This window comes from Podarcis pityusensis, assembly GCF_964106645.2.
Source record: "Podarcis pityusensis genome assembly, chromosome: 7".
NCBI classification, from domain to species: domain Eukaryota; kingdom Metazoa; phylum Chordata; class Lepidosauria; order Squamata; family Lacertidae; genus Podarcis; species Podarcis pityusensis.
The window spans coordinates 48,571,562-48,587,545 of record NC_138031.1 but is presented as its reverse complement, the minus strand read 5'-3'; the positions used below and the strand labels follow the sequence as shown (position 1 = coordinate 48,587,545).

General features: G+C 40.1%; 2 protein-coding genes across 3 annotated transcripts in view; both read right to left on the bottom strand.

The window, feature by feature from the left end:
* The window catches only part of LOC308481103 (uncharacterized protein), a 358,919-nt gene that overhangs the window by 224,981 nt on the left and 117,954 nt on the right, over positions 1-15,984 (bottom strand). The gene's annotated exons all lie outside the window — the stretch shown is intronic.
* The window catches only part of ARHGAP28 (Rho GTPase activating protein 28), a 60,466-nt gene that overhangs the window by 9,620 nt on the left and 34,862 nt on the right, over positions 1-15,984 (bottom strand). For both annotated transcript variants that reach the window (XM_081013108.1, XM_081013109.1), the window contains exons 2-7: positions 10,662-10,864; positions 8,587-8,804; positions 6,845-6,932; positions 5,472-5,629; positions 3,354-3,519; positions 603-694 (exon numbers count right to left, since the gene is read on the bottom strand). In XM_081013108.1, the coding sequence (XP_080869234.1) occupies positions 603-694; positions 3,354-3,519; positions 5,472-5,629; positions 6,845-6,932; positions 8,587-8,804; positions 10,662-10,864 (925 nt within the window). The remainder of the gene's footprint in view (positions 1-602; positions 695-3,353; positions 3,520-5,471; positions 5,630-6,844; positions 6,933-8,586; positions 8,805-10,661; positions 10,865-15,984) is intronic.

Genomic DNA, 15,984 nt, shown 5'->3' with positions numbered 1-15,984 from the left:
CAAAGCTAGTGTAGAGTTAGTAATTTTTCTTTCATTGGCTAGATAGCTTCCACTATTTTTATATAAGTAGTTAGATACTCCAGTCACTGTACAGCTTTTTATACAAGAAGATCCTAGTTTTTAGGTGAAATTAAAGAACAAAGTATCTCATGGCATCTTGAGGACCAAAAATGTAATAAATGTCAACAAATGCCATAAAACCCTAAACCAGGGATCACCAACCTAAGGCCCATGAGCTGGAAGAGGCCCATGGAGATCATTTGACTGGCCCATGAGCAATCCCCAATCTGAGGTGCCCGCTTGCATGCTGCGCTAAAGGGACTCGCTTCCACGGCGCTGGAAATCCAAAGGGCCTGAGAGGTAGATCTTGAGATATGGGCAGTTTGGTACAAGTAAAAGTAATCCTCAGTTCACCTGGTCCCATATATTTTAATATGACTTTAAAGGTCATCACCAGCACATTGAATTGGATTAATTATATGAGAAGTCACCCCACTTATTTTTCTCAAACCTCACAATAAAGATTCAAGCTCAAATGCATCTAAAGTGAAAGATACATTTACACAAGGAGGGAGGAACTGAAGTCAGTTTGCTCCACTCACTTTCTGAAAGATGAGAGGAACTTTTATTCCAGGAATCTTCTTCTGATCATTTTCCAGCAGGACTGCTAGTGGAACACCAAAAAGGCCATTTTCTTTAGAAAGAGAATTTAAAATGAGAGACTCTTGATTAATAACATGTTGCTGACAAATGGCGTAAATTACTCGCATATCAGTTAAAGGAACAACCAAAGAAAAGAAAAAAATCTGAACAATAAATAGGGGGAAATTATACAGTAAAGTCCTGTGAAGCGCTATCAATTTAAGTTCTATAAGTCAACAAACCTAAGAGTTACTTCATCCAGCCCACATCCAGCTTCTCTGCTCTAATATCATGGGGGACTTTGTCAAAAGCCTTACTGAATTCAAGCTACACTACATCCACAGCATTCCCTAGATCCATCAAAAAAGAAAGAAATGAGATTCGTTTGGCATGATTTGTTTTTAAGAAACCCATGCTGGGTCTTTTGCTAACTGCTCACAGACTGACTTTGTGATGATCTTTCCTGGTATCAACGCCAAGCTCACCAGTCTGGAGTTACCTGGATCCTGTTATTTCCCTTTTTTGAAGATGGGGACAACATTTGCCCACCTCCAGACTGCAGGGACCTGTTCTCCAAGAATTCACAAAGATTATAGACAGAGGCTCTGAGATTACACCCGTAAGCTTCTTTAGCACCTTTGGGTGCACCTCACCAGGTCCTGGAGATCTGAATTCATTTAATGTAGCTAGGTGTTCCCTTTCCACCTCTTTTTGTATCTTCAGCTGTAGTTCCCTCCTTGCATCATTTATTCTGTTATCACCAGGTTGCGCACTGCTTTTGTTTTAGGTGAAGACAGAGGCAAAGTAGATGTTGAGAAGTTCCAACTTCTTTCTGTCAGCCAATAGCATTTCTCCTTCTTCTCCGTGCAGAGGACCTGCTACTAGTTTATTCTTCCTTTTGCTTCAAACATAGCCAAAGAAACCTTTATTGTTATTTTTTCTAACCTCTCTTACAAGCCTGAGCTGATTCTGAGCTTGGGCCTGCCTGACTTTTCCCCTGCAACTGTTGGCTACTTGTGTACACTATTTCTTCAGGATTTCCCCTTTCTTCAGTTTCTTATACATACCCTTCTCACCCCATCTGTAAGCTGCATCTGCTTTACATGCCCTCACTTTTCTTTCTTGTTGGAATTGTCTGCAATTGTACCTCTAATATTTCACATTTAAGAAACTCCCATCCACCTTGGACTCCCTTTTCATGGAGTATTTCTGACCATGGGATCTCACCCAGTAGTTCCTTCAGCCTTCAGAAATCAGCCTTCTTAAAGTTCAGAGAGCATGTCCAACTACAGTCAGCTTTCCCTTGCCTGTGCAAGAGGACATTATCACTTCCACCCAAGGTTCCCAATACTTCCACTTCCTCGATCAGTTCCTCCCTGTTGCTAAGGACCAGGTCCAAGATAGATGATTCCTTTGTTGCTTCTTCCATCTTTTGGGAAATGAAATTGTCAGCAGGGCAATTGGGGAATTTGTTGGGCCTTATATTCTTGGCAGACTTTGAGTTCCAACAGATATTGGGGTAGTTGAAGTCTCCCATGACTACTATATTTCTCCTTTTTAAATGTTTGGTAATCTGCTGTAGGAAGGCATAATCCAAGTCTTCAGTCTATAATCTTGGCGGTCTATAGCAGACACTGACAGTAAGGCCACTGTTGTTTCCCTCCCCTATAATTGTGATTTATATACTCTAAATCCAGGTCATGGAGCTCCAGGTCATGGATCTCTTCACATGTGTATTTATCATTTACATATAATAATACTCCTCCTCCTCCTTTCCTGTTTGGTCTTTTGTTTTATAAACCCTGAGTCAATAAATACATCAATTAGCATTTATATACTGTTAGTCACCATCAGAAACATTTAGGTAACAGATTTATATAATACCTTGTTGCTACTACTACTATTAATTATCCCTCCTTAAAAAAACACCTGTACAACACAATATTTAAAATCAAGTAGGTTCTAAAAATATACACTTAAAAGTGCCAAAACAAGGGATAGTAAATATAAATGTATATATAGACACCAAGATGAAAAGAATGCATCCATGAGATATATCTTTCCTCTAATTATCAGTTTTGTATTGGCAAAATCCTTGAAATTTGTGGATGGTAACGTACTTTTAAATTATATTCTTATTGTATCGGGATTAACAGCAGGACCAGAATAGATCTTATGGCTGCTATGGTCTAATAGTCGCTAAGAGACTTGTACTTAAAACTTGGAAGAATACTTGCCATCTATTATGCAATGGTTTGATGCCCTTAACACACTTCTGAGTATACTTTCTATAAACCCAACTTCACTTGGATACATTTTTTTTGATCAAAATGTGTAACCTAAGATGGATGTATTGGTTTTTAAATGCATTGTTAATGTGAGATGGGGGGTGTGTGTGTGTCCTTATGGTTATTTTTTCCCCTTTTTCCTTTCAGGTTTTACTTCCTTTTTCTTTAATGAATTGGCAATTTAAAAAAGCAATAAAAATGTAGACTCGCCTATGATATTGTATTTTAGTGTATATAGAGATAATAGCTTGCAATCTCTTTATTTTTCTTACTGCATATTTGTATTGTGTAATTTAATAAAAAAATTTAAAATGTAAAATAAAAAGACATTTTTTTTAAAAAAAGCCTTACTGAGTAATAAAATTCTCAGAAGCCTTTGCTTTTATTTTTTATTTATTAGCCACGGTTTTTTCATGCAGTTACCTCGTCCTTTGACTCTTTCTGTTCGGTTCCTCTTCAGCTCTATTCCTAAAGCATCATAGAAGGCTGTTAGCTCAATCAGAGAGAGATAGCGAATTTTCTTCATGTCATCAAGAGACAAATCTCCAACTTCCGTCAGTCCAAAACGGCTTTTCCTAATCGTAAAGTTCTATAATATATGTTAAAGAATTGCTTTAATTAAAAGTTGGAAAAAATATTAATCTTTTTTTTGTGTGAGAGAGCAAAATCTCATCTTAAAATATGTTTGTGCTACTACTGAAATCTTAAGTTATGACTTAAGAATGTAATTATGCCATCAAAGCTGTAATCCTATGAAACATGTTTTGGTGTAAACCCCATTAAACATAGTGGGCTTTCCTTCCAAATATTGGGCTAAATATCTCCCACTTTATAAAGACAACATGCATTCACATACAGCATCGGGGGGAAATACTGTTACAGTTTTATCATGACAGCTTGGCAGCTTGGGGCTTCCAGGTGTTTTGGCACAAATTAGTTGCCAGGAATTGTAGTAAAAAAACTTCTGGAGGGTACCAGGTTGGCAGAGGGTGGCAGAATGGATTCTACATTAACTTTATAGGCAAGGGCAGAAGCACACCCTGTAGTATTGCAAAGTGTTCAAGCAGAGAGCTTACGGAAAGCTCCATACTTCTTTGGACCCTACATTCATATGTATGGTTTGTGGTTTTAGAAATCATCTGATATTTTACTTCCACAGATTGATAAGAGGACATCCAACCAGTTACAAAAGTCTACAGATAATAGGCTACATGTGTGGAAGGGCAGTTTCTGCCTTTCCCCATCTTATGAGAACCTCTGAAGTAATTTGGTATGAATACAAATGCAGGTTTACGCAGCATCCCCAGGGAAAGCTGAGGGGTGGCAGTCTAATGGCTTTGGTACAGGACTAAGATACAAGAATGTCTGAACACAGGCCATCTTGCCTGCATTATTCAATTACAATAAATTACTTTAATGTTGAAGGGCAAAGAAACCCACTGAGAACTGAATTCATGCATTATTTACATAAATGAAACTCTGTTTTGAAAATATTAGGAGACAGCTATAGGGGTCCAGCTACACAGCTTGGCAGGGCAATTAATTATGGCATTCATCCTTTTAAAATTTTGTTTAACAGTAAGGGGAAAAAAGCTATTTGTTCATGTTTTTTATATTATGGGATTTCCCTCACAATTTTGCCACTTTGTCATTAAATGTGTATTATATACTTGACCTTCCTTTGTAATGTCTCATTTTGAAATATTTTAAGATAATAGTTTCCTGTCAATTATGTTGCTTTGAATGCATTTTTTTAATATTTGATTTTCTTCTGTAATGTTTTATTTGATGTTTTAATGTAGGTTGTAAACCGCATTGAGTCCCCTCCCCCCGCAATAATATAAAGTGGTAGAGAAATGGAATGAATGGATGAATTCTTGAGGCAGCACCCATTCTTCAGGACATACTTTGATTTTGATCCAGCTTTACTGATGTTAAAATTGATCCATGAACAATGCTTTGACTTTATTAGGCATTTCTTTTTAACAAAAAGAAAAGGAGGTGATGAAGTGGACTCAAGGAAGAAGTAAATGAACAGATTATCTCTTGTCTTTTGTAATTTGCTACTGAGGCATACTTCTGTCAGGGGCAATGCTTCTTTTGTTCCAACATGAAAATATTGTGAGTCGTCCAAAACAAGGCAAGTCCCAAGGTGGGCAATTTTGGTAGCTTCATCTATGCAACTTGTTACTCACCTAGTAACCATCCCCAGTATTCCAGCGGCTACCCAACAAACATTATTATTATTATTATTATTATCATCATCATCATCATCATCATCATCATCATCATCGTTGTTGTTGTTTATAGTTGTAAGTCACTTTATACAAAATAAGAAGTCTCAAAGCAACTTAACAAGATAAATACCACAGATAAAACTGTCACAACCATAACATTTAAAACAAGGTCTGCTCCCTCCCACAACCCCAACAAAAAGACACACAAGGTACTGTAATCTTTTTTTAAGATAGCCATTGTGGTAGAAAGCAGAAACCAACTGAAGGATTAAATAATGTCAAAATAGGAAGAGCTTCAACTTACAGGCAAGGAAGATTCATCCTTTCTTAATCTTTGGTTTTTGTGCCATTCTCTGTGCTTTGGAATAACCACAATTGATTCGGAGAAGGAGACGTCAAAAGACAGCTCTTCTTTCACCAACTGACTGTCTTTCTCAAATTCACATTCTAGGCAGCTACCAGCTAAAATTAAGAGATATTTTTAACGAATACTGTGTTCTCTGTGGAGGAGTAACAGAGAAAGAAAACTGCTAGCCACTGAGAAAGCAGCAATCATTCCAGTCAGAAGATCTTTAAACTGGGGTGGGAAACAGTTAGCTCTCCATTGTTGCTGGACTCCAACTCCCATCAGTCCCAGCCAGCATAGCCATTGGTTAGAGATGAGGGTGTTGTAGTCCAGCAACATCTGGGACAGCCACAGCTTCCTCACTCTTGTTTTAAACCATCAGTGTTTGCCTACAGTGAAGGCTAACTATAGATGGAGGCCATTTGCAGATTCACATAAGCCTTGCATATATTTGTAACTGAAATCTCCTTTCCATTCTTTACTGAGTTTCTGATACAGACACAGCATCTGACAATGAAGAAATGGTGAGGCACTTAATGGCTTATTGCTATGGCATTAGCGATGAAAGCAACACTTGGGTAAGGGAATTCCAAGAAATGCAATTCTGTGCATCCCTCCTGCGAAGCATGGGCTAGAGCATTCAGCACACCAGCTCCATTAGGTGTAACCTAGATAATTCTTTGTGCATTACCGGCAGAGTACCCAGAAGAATGCTGCTCCTGCTATTGCTACCACTGAGCGATGGAGCAAGATAACCCCATTTCTTGGCTTGGTGTTAACAGCATTAGCAGTGCAGCATCCAGGGACCTGAAATGGCTTGGCTAGAGCAGCGGTAGCCAAAGTAGTTTTCTCCAGTTGTTGCTGAACTACAATTTCAACCAGCCACAGCCATATGCAATGGGAATTATAGAGCAGAACATATGAAGGGCATCACACTGGCTACCCCTGACCTAGAGAGGAAGAGATGAGGAAAAGGAGTGGAGAAAAGACGGAAGCTGTGCTGTTATCAGAAAGCTGCATGTGCTTTTCTCCCCAACACTGAAATAATGGAACTTAAAAGTGCTTCATTTTAGCCGGATTGTGGCCTTTGTCATTTACGAACACAACCTATATTAACTGGGATTAGTCCGTAAGCACTTTTCCAATGGCAGTACCTAATAAAAGCACAAATATTTTGCTCATTTAGTACACTGGCAGTGGGTTTCAAACCAGAAGTCCCAGTGAGTTCGGTAGGGCTTGCTCAGAGATAATTATGAATAGATAATAGCCTATAAAATAAGGCAATGCTACCATGGACCAAGAATCCCCATGTTTGTTTAGTGTGTACTTACAGTTAACCTTTTCCCAACCTGGTTTCTGTGCAGGAAGTTGGATGCCATTGGTTGCAACAGGTGACACTGGTATGGCCTCGAATGTGGGCTGAGGACAAGAAAGCATAGGAATTATTAATACAAAGATGCAATATGAAGTTTGTGTCGAGTTTTATCTTTGTTCTATGATTTAATTTTTAAGGGATGCGTTATTATAGATATCAGCACCTAATGGGCACCTGGGTGGTGGTGGCAGCTGATTATTATTATTTTTTATAAAAAAAAATCCTTCCAGTAGCACCTTTAAGACCAACTAAGTTAGTTCTTGGTATGAGCTTTCGTGTGCAAGCACACTTCTTCAGATACACTGAAACAGAAGTTGCCAGATCCTTCTATATAGTGAGAAGGTGGGGAGGGGTATTACTCAGAAGGGTGGTGGGAATGGGAGATTGGCAGATAGCTGAGATGAGCCTGCTGACGACTCTTAACGACTGTAATAGGTCTTACAGGAAAAGGCAAGGGGTGAGAAGGTGAGAAATGGCTTAGTCATGTATAATGGGATAAGAATCCAATGTCTTTGTTCAAACCAGGTCTCTCCATGGTTTTAAGTTTGGTAATGAGTTGCAATTCAGCAGCTTCTCTTTCCAGTCTATTTCTGAAATTCCTTTGTAGTAAAACAGCTACTTTGAGATCTTGTATAGAATGTCCTGGGAGATTGAAGTGTTCTCCTACTGGTTTCTCTGTTTTGTGATTCTTGATGTCAGATTTATGTCCATTTATTCTTTGGCGTAAGGTTTGGCCTGTTTGTCCAATATAGAGAGCTGAAGGACACTGTTGGCATTTGATGCCATACACAATGTTAGATGATGAGCAATTGAATAGTCCCGAGATGGTATGTGTGATGTTGTTGGGGCCAGTAATGGTGTTGTCCGGGTGTATGTGGCAGCAAAGTTGGCATCTGGGTTTATTGCAGGCTCTGGTGCCAGTGTCCGTGTTAAGTCTGGTTGTAGTATTATTGTGGGATTATTAATTGTAGTATTATTTTTTATGACATGCACTTCCTTCACCTATGAAAGTGTGTAGGAAGTGCTCAAGTACACTCTGTATGTGTAACTGAGATGAATGCACTTGGGCAGAGAGAACGGGGTCTGTGTGTAAGTGTGGTCTGGATGAGGCAGAGATGCACGTGGGCAGAGGAAGGAAGATATATATGTGTGTGAGTGTGAAAGAGAGGGGAGAGAAGGCGGTGGGAGGGAGGTATATGTGGTCTGTTTTGAAAGGGACAGGTGGTCTGTGGTGTGCATGTGAGAGAGATGCATCAGTGTCTGGGGTCTGGTATGCACTAAGCACCATATAAAAAAAAAGAGGGGAGAAATTGGCAGAATTACAGATGCAATGCATCAGTTCCTCAGATGAATCCATATCACAAGGGCAGGTGGAAAGAAGTTTGCCTCTGCTGCACATTCAGGATTATCAGAATATTTTTGTTTCTGCTACTAATTACCATCTTTATATAGTCTTCTAATGTATAGGCTCTTAAACAGAGACAGGTTATACAAAGCTAAGCAAACTGATGCAGCACTTTTTCCTGGAAAAATGCACATTTGCTTAACTTGCAGGTTGGAAAATTCAAGGTGTGTTTTCAGTGCATTTCCTCAACATTTAGGTGCACACTAGTATGCCCAAAGGCCCTTTAAACCAAACCCTTATCCTTAATAAAGGAAAGTTCCAACAATTTCCGAAGTAATAAACATACTACTTACAGGAGTGTCATGAATACCAAAAATATCACGCACATCTCTGACTGCGTGTTTATTCTTCTTTCTCATGGTTTGAGTATAGGTGTTATATCTCCTTTGAACTGCTGCTGCTTGAGTGCGGGTCAGCGTGGACAGCAGTGCTTCTCCATCTTCCTCTTCAGAGCCTGATATTAATGTAGACAGACCGACATCTTGCAACCATTCAGCTTCCAGCTCCCCTTCTGTGGAAGAGTAGGCATGTGTTAATATGGCAATAAGGAGTGGGAAAGGGAAGCAGTAGCAGCAGCAGCAGCAGCAGCAGCAGCACAAAAGTCCTTAATAAGTTCTGCTCCTTGGAACATCTGGCCTAAAATCTGCATGCGGCAGTTGATCCTCAAATGGGGAGCTGGGCCCCAACGGGCAATGGAAGCCTTGAAAGAGTAGGCAAGCAGAGAGTGTTAAGATCACTGGGGGAGTGGGGAGTGGAGGATGTATGGGGAAAGAGGGTGGTGGACATTCCATTGTGCACATAAAACTCTTTCCACATAAACAATGATTTAGCTGAGCAGAACCCTCAGTTTTATGGGGGGAAAGTAAAGAAGTGACAGACATTAAAAAAGGAAATTAGAAAATCATATTCCAGCCAATTCTTAAGCCTCTCAGAAAATGTTGGACTAGTCTTGCAGACACAGACATAGAAAATTAAATTGCCATCTGCTCCAAGAAAGTGAAGTTTTCCCTCTCCCAGCCTGAGAGATTGCTTCCTCGTAATCTTTATCAACACAATCTCAGTATAGCAGCATGACCAACTCATTGATTCGGCCCCTGAGGCCAATGAAACTGTATGCGTCTTCTGAAACTGTTTGGAAGACCACAAACAGGACTAATAACTCATTCTCCTGTCTCCAAGCTGATATTTAACCTCCATGTCGCCTCAATGGCACTTTCACATACTTTTTTAAAAAAATACAATATATAAAGGATCTCTGTTTGGGATACATTTAGAGAGCCTGGGCATAATCTAGGCAACGTTAAGCACTTTAAAACCTGCAACGCTAAGCAGACTTGCTAGGAAGTAAGTCCTACTGACCTATGTGGGAGTACTCAGAAATGAACACATTTTGGGTCATTCTGCCTGCTTCACTGATTTCAGTGGGAGAGTTAAAAAGTTGCTTAGCTCCAGGGAATTTACTCCACTTGAAATCAGAGGGACTGAAAAGATGACCTTAATGCTGGCTGGACAGTTGCCAAGATTTTAAAGATGTTACTGTTCAAAAACACGAGTGAGCCGATTAAGGTGCAGCCTTTGATGAATTATAGGGCAGCTTTATAAAATTCCACAACTTGTATGACTATAGAGATGATATTTAAAACTTTTAAGTTTTCTTTTTTAAAAAGAACATATTTTCAAAAAACTGTTAACTACAAAAATCTGAGTTTGTATGAGGTCTTATTCACACCACGTTTAATTAATTTATTACCTAACCAGTCTACCCACAATAGAGAGAGAATGTGAGATTAGTTAGAAATGTTCCAGATGTCAAAGGACTGTTTAGCAGATCAAGATTTTTTTTTTGAGGGGGGGGGGAATATATCCATGTGGTTGCAATGGTGAAGGATGGGACTGAGCTACCTGGTGTTTGCCTCCCTCCCTCCTCTCTTATGGCACAGACTGTGGCCTATACTGTCACAGGTGGATTGTGCCCAATACATGCACCACTCATTGAACTCCTGCATTTTTCTTAAATTACTACACCTATATTTTATACACATATAACGTGCAGTCCAGAAAGCTGTGAAATTTACTACTTATATATTGTACCCAGTTATTTATGTAAAACAGGGAGTTTTTCAAAGAATTTGCAATTTTAAAGCAGATGTAATGGGTTGTATTTAATGTGCTAAGGACATCATTCCATCAGCACAAGCAGTTCTTGTGCATCACCCCTCGCCTCCTCCTGCATGCCATTTTGGGCACTCTCCTGCCTCTCTGATGCAGATCTGGGGAGGGCGCAGGTGGAGAGGGGCTGAAGTCCCATTTTGCCAGCACAATGTAAGGCAAGCGCATGTAAGGCTGTATTTGAAGTGTCTATACACACCATCCGGAGCCTTGACATCTAATAGGGTTTGCTCATCTTGCCTATCTTCTGTGTTCTCTTTGATATTTTCTACCTCACACCAGAAATCTTCCATCGAAGTGCTGTCAACAGAGGCTTGAGAATTGGAGCGGCTGTACACTGGAGGCCGCAAGGATTCATTGGACAGCATTCTGTTAATTCTTTGGCATCGAGGAAGAGATTTCCTGTAGAAAGACACAGATTAAAGAATTAAAAAAAGAATCTTACTAGTCAAGTTGTGAGTGTATTTGCAAAGACTTAACAGTACAATTCAAATCTACAATCTGCTGGAATAAGTGGGTGGAGTAGGTGGATTTGGGGCTCCCCCGGCTTAGCCATGGCTATGCCATTCTTACATTCTCAACCCCAGTTCAGCAGGAAGCATGTAACTTCCTCAAACCAGCTGAGCACTTATGCTGGCTGAATCTGAAGCCTCTCATAGCTGCTTATCATTTGTCAAACCATCAACTAGGAAGCTTCAGCTTTAAGCAGAAAGCTGTCTTCCTGCTTGTTTGTTGTTTGGCTACACATAGCATGAAATCAATATCTGCTTAATTTCCGCCCATAGGTTGGAAGAGGTTTTTTTCAACCTTTAAAAAGGTAAAGGTAAAGGACCCCTGACAGTTAAGTCCAGTCGCGAACGACTCTGGGGTTGCGGCGCTCATCTCGCTTTACTGGCTGAGGGAGTCGACGTTTGTCCGCAGACGGTTTTTCTGGGTCATGTGGCCAGCCTGACTTTAGCTGATGGCTAAAGATAATAAGGAGCATAATCTTGGCTGTCAACGTTTCCCTTTTTTAAAGGGAAATTCCCTTATTCTGAATAGGATTCCTCGCAAGAAAACAGAAAAGTTGACAGCTATGAGCATAATATGGCCTGCTTGGATTACATTCTCTGTCAGTCACTGTGAAGGAATTAAAATGTTTCCAGCCTCCTAGAGGGAGAATACTGACCATGAACCTTGCCATCCCCACACCTCACACCTTCATCACTTCAGTTAGCCCCAATTGGTGATGCACACTCCCATATTAGGCAGAAAGAGTTTATAGTCCCAGCAACAGGGTGTTCTACCAACCATATAACAAACACAGAACAGATTGTGTAATGCTTGCAAAATCTAAAATAACCAACAATATTAAACAAATCTATGTAACATACTCACAGGCAAAATCGCAGCTACTCAACACAAATTTAAAATATAAAACACATCAGTAATCTCTAAATTGCAGAAGTATTTGCAATTTGCTCAAAATAATAGGTGAAAGCCAGACACATACTCATTACTAATAGTGGCATGACTCTAAAACCATTTTATAAGGAGGTGTCCTATTGACTGAAATAAAGATTATTTCTAGTTAATATTTTTTTCAGATAACAGCCTAGGGCAGCTTCACTTTTACTCTGATTTTTATTTTTGCATGAAGAAAGTTAAACATGTGAAACACATTAACATGTGACAGCATTGTGACAGCAAAATGGAACTGTGATAGTAAGCAACCTGTGTCACTGAGCTTCAGATTTAATGTGTGTGTGTGTTCAGTTTTATGTGCAAAGAAAGGAAGAGGATTTTTTTTAAAGGGGACAGAAAAGAAAAATGACTTTGGCAATCTCACCAGCCATTGAACCCCATACAGTACGCGATTTTGGCTTTAGGCACCACCCCACCCCCAGAACATAACCTCTGTATAAGTTTTGGGCTTGCTGTATAAGAAAGTGAAACTGTTGCAATTCAGCTAACCTGGAATTCATCATTAGTCTATTAATTCAAAATGTTTGGCTTATGCCATTGACCTGACCTGCCTTCCAACTGCTGTGAAGTTGATCACATAGCCAAAATCAGTTTGAACAGCTCAACATGAGATCCGTGGGGTTCAATTTTAAGCCAGATGCGTTCAATAAAATATGTGGGAAATATATAGAATGATGCTGTCTGGGTTGGATGATTGGTGGGGTTGAGAACTCTCCCCAGTGTAAAACAAACAGCACCATGCAGTTGCCATTTGCCAAGTGTTTATTGCATAAAATGGTTCCAATGCATCCTGGTCTTAGATTAACTTCATCCCAGAAAAAAATTGCAAAAGAAAAGCTCCCTGGGAAATCATTTTGTTGGCAAAGAAAGATCATGAGCTTCATGGACCATTATGTTTCCATTAGTAATGGAATAAAACAGGGATTAGTTATTTTCCTTGCTGATACACATAGATTTTTACCATGTCTCTGCATAATACTGGTGCAACATTTAAAAGTCGATCAGACACATTGATTGTTGTATAGGCTTTATCAATCTAATTAGCAGTTACATTCATGTACTCCAAGGCTAAATAAATCATACTACACAAAGAGCTAGTTTAGTGACACCTAATCAGAGGCTGAGTAATGATAGCAGAATGACTGTGCTTTCCATTCAATTAAGCGATGCATAGCGAAGAATCCATAGAACAGAAGAGCAGCAACAGAACCACACTGTAGTTAACAGACATATTTAATCCTCGTCTATAGAGAGGGTTCTTATTTGGATAGCAGTGGATCATTATGTTCAGGCACTGAGTATGAAGCAGAATAATGAGTCTGGGTAAATACTGAAAGGGCGTAATTTAAAGATGACATGCAATACTTTTTTACATTTACTGTAACTTTAGAATCAATTGTATATCATTACATGGATAGGAAGCTCCAGTAATCATGAATGTTTGCCCCAAAGCAGTTAGCATAAAGGAAGTAGGGTCTTTAATCTGTAACCAGGCCTGTTTAGTTGACTCACAAAAGCCCTACAGCATTATCTATTCAGTCAGCATATTAACCAATAGATCTGCCACATACTGAGTCATGTCATCTAAGCCAACATTGGCTACTGCTGATTCACAGAGACTCTCCAGCAGAGGCCTCTCCTATCATTTGCTAACTCACCTTCTACCCAGAGAAGCCAGGAATTGAAATGGGGAACTTCTGCATACAAAGCATATGCACAACTATTGTGTTATAGTCCATCTGCATTATAAATGCTCAGAACTGTATCATGCAGCTTGTAACAACTCACATTTCAAGCAGAAAATTCTACCAAAGATCCTGAAGACACCAGGGAGTTGATCTGCATAGCACATTCTCTATCACTGAACGATGGCTCTTTCTACAAATTAAACTGAATAATTTACGGTAAATATGGACATCTAGTAAAACTCTGTACTTGTATGGCTACCTGGTAATTTCCTTGGAGTTTGTTATAGCTGTTGCCTTAACTTTGCTTTATTGGCAGCTTTATTGCTGCAGAAAGTAAAGCCTAATGTCTCTGAGAAAAGCTATCTTGATGAGCAGCCAGGATAAGCGAGGAGCGCCGTTTCATCCACAAGTGATGAATCTTGCTTTACACCCATTATGTTCACCCTGCCTCTCTGGGACGCAAGCCGGAGCAGTGGGCACATGTGCTCATGTACACAAAAATGAGGAAATGGAAAATTAGGAGTGCATTGTTTCAAAGCCGTTATATTAGAAGATAAACACTGTACCAAAAAAAAGCCCAATGTTGTTCTACATCAGAGCTCACCTGCCTCAGTTCTTCCTTTCATCAACTTAGAAATCATTCACAGGTTGCATATTTAAAAGATTGAGAAACTTAGAATATGATGTTACATTAGTTTCAGGCTTGAAAATCTCATTTCTGCTTCAGCATTGCTTGAAAACTGTTGCTGCTTCTGACATGTTAATGTTTCACTAATCACTCTTGTATGAAATCCAAAGAAGTCTTGGACACAGAATATGAAACAACCACTACCCCACAATTCAGTGATCACAGTGGTCACAGATGATGCACTACCCAAACATACCAAGGAATGGACAATTTGGTGTGTGAATGCAACTGGTAGTTGCCAGCTAGCAACCAAAACATATATTTTACATCTCTCCCAGAGCAGGGAAGCTGAGTGCAGCCTCAACTTCTCTTGCTCTGTTTCTCTGTGGTCTCTTCATCCAATCTTTGTTATTGTTGTGTGATACAGAAAGTTTTGCCTTATAGCAGGTAGGGAATAGTGTAGGAGAAAATGCAGATATTGCCTTCTTGGCACTTTTCATGGTATTTTCAGCAGCCCCAGATTGCTACATAGTGATAGGTAGACAACTGACCTGGTGGCGTGTTATAAGGGATACTCATAGGTCACCCACCGTTTGTGTTTTAATTGCTTGGTCAATCAAATCTGCATTAATTTGCATATGGCCAACTGTTTGGGGGGGGGTGCATACTTCCCCTTATTCCTCACGTTTCTTATATCCCCATTGAGTGTTTTGACATGCAGAACCGGCACTGTTACAGGTTGCACATAATACTACCGTATTTTTTGCCCCATAGGACGCACTTTCCCCCCTCCAAAAATGAAGGGGAAATGTGTGTGCGTCCTATGGGGCGAATGCAGGCTTTTGCTGAAGCCTGGAGAGTGAGAGGGGTCGGTGCGCACCGATGCCTCAAGCTCTCCAGGCTTCAGGAAGCTATCCGCAAGCCTTGCAAGCCCGGCGGGAGTTCCCGCGGGCTCACAAGGCTTGCGGGCAGCTTCCTGAAGTGTCCGCAAGCCTTGCGTGCCCGTTGGGAGGTCCCGCCAGTCGCGTGAGGCTTGGGGCGGCAGCCTGCAGCCCGAAGCACGGGGAGCTATCCGGAGGGCGCCCCGTGCTTCGGGCAGGTGTGCGCAAGGCTTGGGGCTGCAGCCGCGGCTGGGGGGGGAATAATTTTTTTTTATTCATTTCCCCCAAAAAAACGAGGTGCATCCTATGGGCCGGTGCGCCCTATAGGACGGAAAATACGGTAATTCCAACACTTGTAAGAAATCAGTCTGAGTCTGGCAGCACCCATACTATGGAACTCCCTGATTGTTGGCATCAGGCAGACACCTTTGTTGTACTCTTTTTGCTGCCTGCTTGAAACATTTTTGTTTAGGCAAGCCTGTCCATACATAAGTCATGTGCATTTTATTTCTTTTTAGCTATTCTGGATTTTAATAACCATTTGAATATTTTAAATACCTACCGGTATTTTAATCAATAATTTTAATGGTTTTATTTTTTAAAAAACTGTGGAATGCTTACAGGTATACACATTTTGTTAAATAAAATAATTTGGATAATCATGCACGTGTAGACTTCAGCCATCAGCCTAAAAGAGTCATTCCCTTATGTGTGACAGAATATTTTTTCAAATATGCTGCTTGCTGCTATCTTTTTTTTTTTAAGTTCTTATACGTGTTAACTTTTAAAAAAAAGTTAATTCTGCTGTCCAAATAATCAGGGCCCAACTTTTTGTCAATTAAAGGCTTTTAGATTAATATG